This window comes from Camarhynchus parvulus, chromosome 3 (assembly GCF_901933205.1).
Source record: "Camarhynchus parvulus chromosome 3, STF_HiC, whole genome shotgun sequence".
NCBI classification, from domain to species: Eukaryota; Metazoa; Chordata; class Aves; order Passeriformes; family Thraupidae; genus Camarhynchus; species Camarhynchus parvulus.
This window is the reverse complement of record NC_044573.1, coordinates 7,165,352-7,173,474: the sequence shown is the minus strand read 5'-3', so window position 1 is coordinate 7,173,474 and position 8,123 is coordinate 7,165,352. Positions and strand designations below refer to the sequence as shown.

Genomic DNA, 8,123 nt, shown 5'->3' with positions numbered 1-8,123 from the left:
TCCCAGTTTCCTAGTGAAACAGTCAGTAAACACACCCATTTCCTTTCCACACAGACTCCACTTGTCCTGTCACAGCCTCCATGGGATGTGATTTGCAGAGCCTCAGTGTTTCTCTTCTCCCTCCAATACCCTGTGGAACAGATCTCCAAGCACTGTGTCCATGATGATGTCTATCCTTCCACCTGCCCATCCTTTCCAAAACTCCCTGGGAATCTTGTGGATGTGAGTTCAGAAGCTGGTGATACTCAGTTGAAAGGATACCAAGAGCTTTTATTTAATGACATCAAATACACATGCAAAAAAAGTAAATATTCCCAAATCTAACTAGAGGTTTTCCCTTTAGGGGGCTTTGCAAATAGGGATGGCTTGATCTGGTCTCTAGACAGACCTCTCACTGAAAAAAGCCTTGCTGCTCTTTCCTTCAAAGTGCCTCCACATTTCAGTCCCAAAGACATCAATCCCATCTTCAGCTTCTCTAAACCCAGGGCTTCCAGTTCAGCAGCAGAGTTGAAGGCTAGCAGGTCTATTGGTTCTACCTCCTGAAAAGAGAAAAACATTTGAGAACAACATTCAAGAAACACAGGAGTTCAAGAAGCATTTTGGACAATTGCTCTCAGGTACATGGTGTGATTCTTGGGGCTGGACTTTTGACTCTTGTGGGTCCCTTAGACCTCAGAAGATTCAAAACTGAATGAAAAACATCAGTTTGCCATCTTGCCTAGCAGTTCAGCAGGTTAATCTTGGCTTCCAGAGGCATAGCAAAGCTGACAGCCCCTTTTTAGCCTGATGCAGAATATAACCAATAGACCTCCAGCAGGAGCAGGAAGGAGGATGAAAGTTATTTCTAATGCAGTTCCACTGTAATTAAAGAAATTTATTAAGAAGCATCTCTTTTTTAGCAGGATTAACCCAAAAAAAACAAGCTGTGAAGTTCACACCTCATCCTGCCACTAAAAGAAAATGTGAGTTAAAATTTCATCTTCAAAGGAAATTGGTATATTTGCAAATTGACTGAAGGTAAAAAGGACCCCTACAGATAGTCAGTCTAGTCCAATCCAGAGCCTTGTCTACAAAAGACCATGAAATAGATGGGATAATTCAAATGCTGGAATTTACTAACACAGTATAAAGGACACCAAAATCTGAGCCCACTTTGTTCAATATTTAAATGCACATACTGCTCTTATAGTCTGTACCCAGAGCAAGGAATAACAGCAGTGGGAATGAGAGAATTCCCCTTGTGCACTTGGTAAAAACAATTCTTGCCAGTAAAATCAGAACCTTTGTCCTGCTAAGCATACAAAAACCCAACTGGTTACCTCATTAGTTTCACCCTACTTCTAAAAAAGAAAAAAAAATTCATCAAGGACTACTATAAAAATATTTCCACCTGCAATAACAATCTGCCACAGCATTGGTGGAGTTTCCTGTTCTAGGAATAGAAAGTCTCACAAATACTGAGCAAAAGGTAAACAGTGAAGAATGGTAAACATCCTGTTTAAAACTTGCCAGCTCTAATAGTACAGTAGATGACAAAGTTCTAATTGATCAGATTACATCCTTGGTCTTTTCCCCACTGAACTGTAATGAACTTTCACACACCAGAGTTCATTTGTTGCCAGTGGCAGACTTTACACCCAAGGTGAAAAAAGGGAGAAAATCTCAGTAACTCCCTAAAAAAAGAGTTACACTTGCCTGAAAAAAAGAGCTACACTTTTTTTATTGCTAGAGTAAGCTAGATTCATTATCCCCACAAATCTTAAACAGTAATATTATGCAAGGACCCATAAAGCAGAAGTATTGGCACCTTTTGTTGCCAAGCATCAGTTGGGCTCTCATCAATCCAGTGGGAAAAGCTACATTGCTGGAGCTTGCTTGCTTCTTCAGCTCATTTTGTCCTACTTACTGTGCTCTGGGACTGGTTTGTTTCCTGTGCCTTAGCAGGAACATTTTCTTGCTCTTCTTTCTGAGCTGGAGTCACTCCATTCTCTCCTTGGGTGTCTTCCTTTGGGGCCTCTGTCATTTTGCTGTTTTCTTCAGACAGAATTTCAGCCTGCCCACCTGTGCACACCTCTCCTTGCAGATCTCTTCCAGGACCTTCTGGCTGCTCCAGTGGTTTCTCACTTGCACTGGTAGATGGACTGTTCTCTGCTGAAGCCACAGAGCTGCTTGAACACTCATCTGAATTTCCAACACTTCCATTAGCACTGCTGCCTGATGGACAACTTCTGTCAGATGTACAAGGGGAGTCATCCTTATTGTCATCCTCACAGCCTGAGCCTGCGGCCTCATCCAACCCTGGCCTGGCACAGGGAATATGTTACAAATTAACATGCATCTATCTTCACTTTTTGTCTTTTAAATAATTTTTTTTTAATTGCCACATTTCTCTTTCCAAAACCATCTTCAGAGAGATATAAGGAGCTACTCCAACATCTGTTTAGGTTAGTTTAGTTAATGGAAGAGCTATCAATATTGAAAAGGAGCTACAAATGCCCAAAACAGGTATTACAGCATTCCCAATACAGAAATGACTGGAATCTTTGACTTCTCTTCCATGTTACATTAGACGAAAGATGCCAGGGGAGAAAACCAATCTTTTTAAGTTCATTGTAAATTATAATTCATTTATGAAGAAAAGGATAATAGGAAGTAGTAGAATATAATCATTTAGAAGGGGTGGGGGAAAAAAGTGTCTATTTTTGCAAATGAAGTTTCTCTGCTCCATCTGGGACAGAACTATAGGAATGCAGAAATGTTTACTTTCGGTTCTTTGATTTAATCAGTTCAGTTTTCTTATTTCAAGTCTACATCTCAGACTAGACTCTGCTTACTAGTATGTGTCCAACTTTACATCCTTTTTAAGGCTTAAGGCTGGCGTATAAAAACAAGGTATAACTCTTACCAAGGACATTTTCTTTTTTCAGATTTTGTTTCGCTCTTCCCAGGCTCACCCGGACGTTTCCGACTCTTGCCACTTTCTGATGACACTGCTTTGCTGGCAATAACCTGCAAGCCTTCAAAACAAATTTGAAAGTGAACTTCATCAGGACACAATTAATGTTTGGTGTAAATTCTACTTGTCTTTTCACTTCAGATGCAATTTAAAACACTAGTGATTGAAAGAGTCACTATTGGTGATATAGACTCAAAGCTTGAACATCAACTGAGTAGCAGTAAAAGCTTTCCTACATGGATTTACTATGAGTGAATTAAAATTGGATTCCTGAACTGAACTAGCAGGTTCTTCATCCCATTCCGCCTCAAGTTTCACCACCTAGCTGGCAGCAAGAGAACAATATAGGGATAAACAAAGTAACTACAATGACCAGGAAGTGAAACAAGGTATTCTGCAGCTGTCCAATATCACGTTTTTATGTACAACCCCTTTATAGTTTCACTGGGTAATTCTTACAGCTCAACTAGCAACACCACCTTCACAGAATCTGGCTCTTAATCTCAAAATTAACCTCAATCTTAAACTCAGAATCTGGCTAGGTGACCTAGCTAAGCAAGGTGAAGCATCACTTGTATCATGTCACGCAGTTCAGTGTGTGAAAAATGAGTATTTTATGATTGGCTTTTTGCAAATATTGAAATGAATATTATATGTGTTATGTTAAAAAGTTATGCTGTATTAATTCACTTAAGTAGTGTGTTAAATATAGTTTTAGCTTATAACATAATGTTAAAATAGAAACTATGCTACGTAAGATACTTTTTTCTAAAGGAGGGACGGGCACTGAGATAGCAGCCACAGAACACCTAAATCTTTCAGAAAAAAAGAATTTATTGCTCCATTATCAGGAGAAATTAACTTCTTCCTGCCTCGCTCAGGTTTGAAGGCGCCGTCAGGATTCAGAGGAAGAAGCTGACACTGACCAGACAGAATCCTGTGTTTGAACGGAATTTATGCATCATGGATGAGGTGTATGAATATGCAACAGGCTGTTGCTTTTAAGGGTTAATCCTCTGTTAACGTGGGTCCTTTTATTGTTTATTTTGCCCAGAAAGAGATACCCGGACTGTCCGTAACTCTTTGTTTCTATTGTCTCCTATTGTCCTAATTCAACTTGTCCAAATTATTATTACTGCAATTGTATTACTATTATTATAACCATTTTATTACTATTAAACTTTTAAAATTTTAAAAACAAGTGACTGGCATTTTTCACTAGTGGAATTTAACAGACACTGAGGACAAAGAGTAAAAATTAAACAAATTTCAGCAAATTTCGCTGAAATTTAAGATTTCATTTAACTGACAAAAAACCAATTCTTTTTTAAATTTTCCTACTGGAGTGAGGCTAGAGAGGCTCTCGGCGTGCAGCGTGCTGCCGTACCGATGCGCAGCGACTCCTCCTGGCGCTCGGCCATCTCTCGGTACTGCCGCTCGTACTCGGGGTCGGTGAACGTGTGCCGCGGCTCCGCCAGCTTCCGCTGCAGCCTCTCCAGCCGCCGCTGCTCCTTCTCCGCCTCCCGCTCCGCCTGCTTCTTCACCCACTCCGCCATCCTGCGGCGACACCACCTCACATCAGCGCTCACAGCTGTTAACAGCAGCTCCCTGCTCTGCGCCGCAGAACGCTCCCACCCCGGCTAGGCTGGGAGGCAAAGGGAAACGAGAACAGCACCCAGGGGAATGACTGAGGAAACTGCCAGAGACTCTGCTACAGAGAGGAGAGCAGGGTTTATTTTGAAAGCCAGAAGCAGCAGTCAAGTTCACACATCCCCAAGACTGTGGTCTTGCAGCTTCAGAGAGAACTGTGAGAATTGCACACGAGGAATTGTGAATTCTGCACCAAGAGGTGCAGAACAGACTCTCAGACTCAGACTGCAGTAAAATCATATCTGTTTTTGCAATAATAGAATTACAGTCAGGAGAGCCCTGTCGGCTTCCAGTGCATCTGCACTTAAGATTTCACTTTTGCTCTTTATAGTACTCAAAACACCATTTCATTGCTACAACAGGCAGTCACTTGACCTCTTTTGTAAGCTACAGGATGAGCTTATTTTATAATTTCAGCCTCTGAGGAAATGCCTTACGCTTTCTCATGATTGACATCCCTCAGTCTCCTTCCACTGAGATCCCGACACGCCTCTCTGTTTGTGGTCTTCTCAATCTGAGCACCCAGTGCTCGCAGCATCGACCCAAACCCTTCCAGAGGAAAAAAATAAACAGAAATTAACTACACAGAAGCATCTTGTCAAGGTAAGGAGTCCAGCTTAGGCTGAATTCTGAGATCTTGGCATTTAGATATATATATATATGTTTTTTAAATAATAGAAGATAAAGTCACTATTGAGATCTTGACTTTTATATATATATATATGTTTTTAATAATAGAAGATAAAGTCACTACTGAGATCTTGACATTTATATATATATGTTTTTCAAATAACAGAAGATAAAGTCAATCAGGCCACATAAGACACTCAAATCACAGACTATTTGTACCTGAAATATTTGTCCTAAGTGATCACTGAATGAAACTTGGCAGCCTAAGGTGACAGGTCCTTTCAACACAATTTCAATTCTGAAGTCACTTTGGTGCATGCTACAGACTTCTACTAACAGAGATAAGCTGAAAAGGGATGTGAGGAAGATCTGGACTTCAGCTTCCCTGGTCAATCCTCAGCTTTGCACAAACACTTCGGTTTTAGTTCAGAGACTTTGTATCAGTCATATAGACAACAAGAGATCTGCCAGTATCTGAGGACTCCTGCTATCAGTACAGACTATGGCACAGCAGCAGTTTTTTAACCTAAGAATCAAATCACTAAGAAGCAGAATAAACAACAAACCTCCTTTTCCAGCACAGAGTCTCGGCTCCAGGCTATAAACAACTCCACTCTGCAACTCATCTTCATCGCTGACCAGTCGTCCATTGCACTTCACATACAAGCTTTCTTCTGGGATGTTCTAAAAAAGCAGCAAAATTGAGTCAGATCACTGAGCCAGAAAAAATGAAACATTCTGACAAATAAAACCATTAAGCAGTCGTGTTTTCTTCCTTGCGGAGTGGAGCAAAAATAAATCAGACAATCTGAAAAGCATGAACATTCTCTAATGGTTTTAATTCCTGGTTACCAAAGGACTGAATACAGTTTAAATCAGCTTGCAAATATGAACAGGGAAAAACAGTGCAATGGGAAAAATTCAGAAACAACCTGTGATGATCTGACCATAACCTTCATTCCCTGTCCTCCAGTGTCACTAGTGGGAAGGAGATAATGGGAGAGAAAGAAAGAGTGAGGGGAAGAGGGAAGGCGTTTTTAGGATTTCTTTTACCTCTCATAATCCTACCCTGATTTTGACTGGTAATAAATGAAGTTCATTTCCCCAAGTCAAGTCTGTTTTGCCTGTGATGCTGAGAAATCTCTCTGTCCTTATCTCGACCTTTGATCCCTTTTGTTACATTTTTCTCTGTCCTGTCTAGCTGAGAAGAGGAAGGAGAGAGCGCCTGGAGTCCTGCCAGGGTCAACCCACCTGTGTTTATATAGAAACACACACACATATACATAGATAGATATGTATATATATATGTGCATATATACATGTATATATACGTGTATACATGTACACATATATATATGTGTGTATATATATACATATATATGTATATATACGTATGTGTATACCTATATACACATATATATATACATATATATGTCTATACGTATATACATATATATAGACACACACATATATATACATATATCCACGCATATATACACATACATACATATATACATATTTATATACATATATATAGACACATACATATATACATACACACACACACACACATATATATACATATATATATATATATAACACGTTGATAAGAGGCTACAGGGCTCTCTTACAGCAACCCCTGCTGCTCAGCTAAGCGACAGCACCGAAAGCCAAGGTGCGCCCAGGTGCGGATCGCGACTCCGCGGGCGCGGGCGGGCAGAGGCCGCGGCCGGCCTGCGCAGCGCCGCAGGCACCGGAAGCGCAGCGCCTCCCGAGGCCGGAGGGCCCCACACCGGCTCCCCGCTGCCCCGGCACTCACCAGCTCCCGGGCGCGGTGGCGGCGGAGGCAGAGCACGGAGCCGCCCCCGGGGGCAGCGGCAGCGGCCGCGCCCGCGGCCCCAGCGGGTCCCGCACCCACAGCGGGTCCGGCCCCGGCGCCGCCATGGCTGCGGCCCCAGCGGTCACGTGACGCGGAGGAGGGCGGGGCAATGGGGCCGCGGCCGCTTCCCCTCAGCCCCGCCGGGCGCCTCCCGGCGCGTTTCTATCGCGTTTTATAGTTCGCGGTTCCTTATGCGAACGGTTCAAGGCGAATCCAAGGAGCCCCGCCGTTCTAATCCGCGGGATTTGTGCAGCCCGGCGGGTTGTGCGGCCTTTCCCCAGCCCGTCATGGGCGGAGCCGCGCCGTGGCTCCCGCTGGCGGCGGCGGCAGAGGGAGAGCGGGGAGGGAGCGCTCGCGCCCCCTCAGGGCCGGGCCGGGGGCGCCGCGGGGGCACCGCCGAGCGCCGCCAGTGTGGGAAATGCAGCCGGGACGGGCAGCCCTGCATTGTCCGGCAGTGTCCGGCATTGTCCGGCAGTGTCCGGCATTGTCCGGCAAAAACACGGTGCAAATTTCATTCGAGGATTTGCAGCGCGTCCCTGTGGATCCTCCGCCTTGCTTACTCCCACACGCGGGTTTGCGTAGGAATGGGAACACGCCCAGAACTCTGGTGTCTGGGGGCGATGCGCCTGGGTCACATAACACACTCACATCACAGGCTATTTGTACCTGAAAGATTTGTCCTAAGTGACCACAGAATGAAACTTGTCAGCCTTAGGTGACAGGTCCTTTTCAATACAATTTCAGCACTGAAGTCACTTTGGTGCATGCTACAGACTCCAGGTGACTCCTGGGTGATCCCAGACATGAGGACAGACTGGGAGATAAATTCATCAGGAACTGCCCTGCAGAGAAGAATTGAAGATTCTTGTGGGTGAAAATCTGCACAGGAACCAGCAGGGAGTACTTCCAGTCCAGAAACCCAAACACATCCAGGGCTGCATCCAAAGGACAGCTGGCATGTCAGGGGAGGCATTTTGCCCCCTTTCCCCTTGTGAGAGACAACTGCTC

At 43.9% G+C, this 8,123-nt stretch overlaps 1 protein-coding gene across 1 annotated transcript; it reads right to left on the bottom strand.

The window, feature by feature from the left end:
• Positions 1-249: 249 nt before the first annotated feature.
• Positions 250-7,431, bottom strand: SDE2 (SDE2 telomere maintenance homolog). The gene is given in 8 exon segments (XM_030945304.1): positions 250-539; positions 1,907-2,303; positions 2,906-3,017; positions 4,344-4,513; positions 5,044-5,155; positions 5,803-5,920; positions 7,056-7,102; positions 7,105-7,431. Coding segments are annotated over 8 exon segments (1,251 nt in total). The 5' UTR covers positions 7,181-7,431; the 3' UTR covers positions 250-320.
• Between the last annotated feature and the right edge of the window lie 692 nt (positions 7,432-8,123).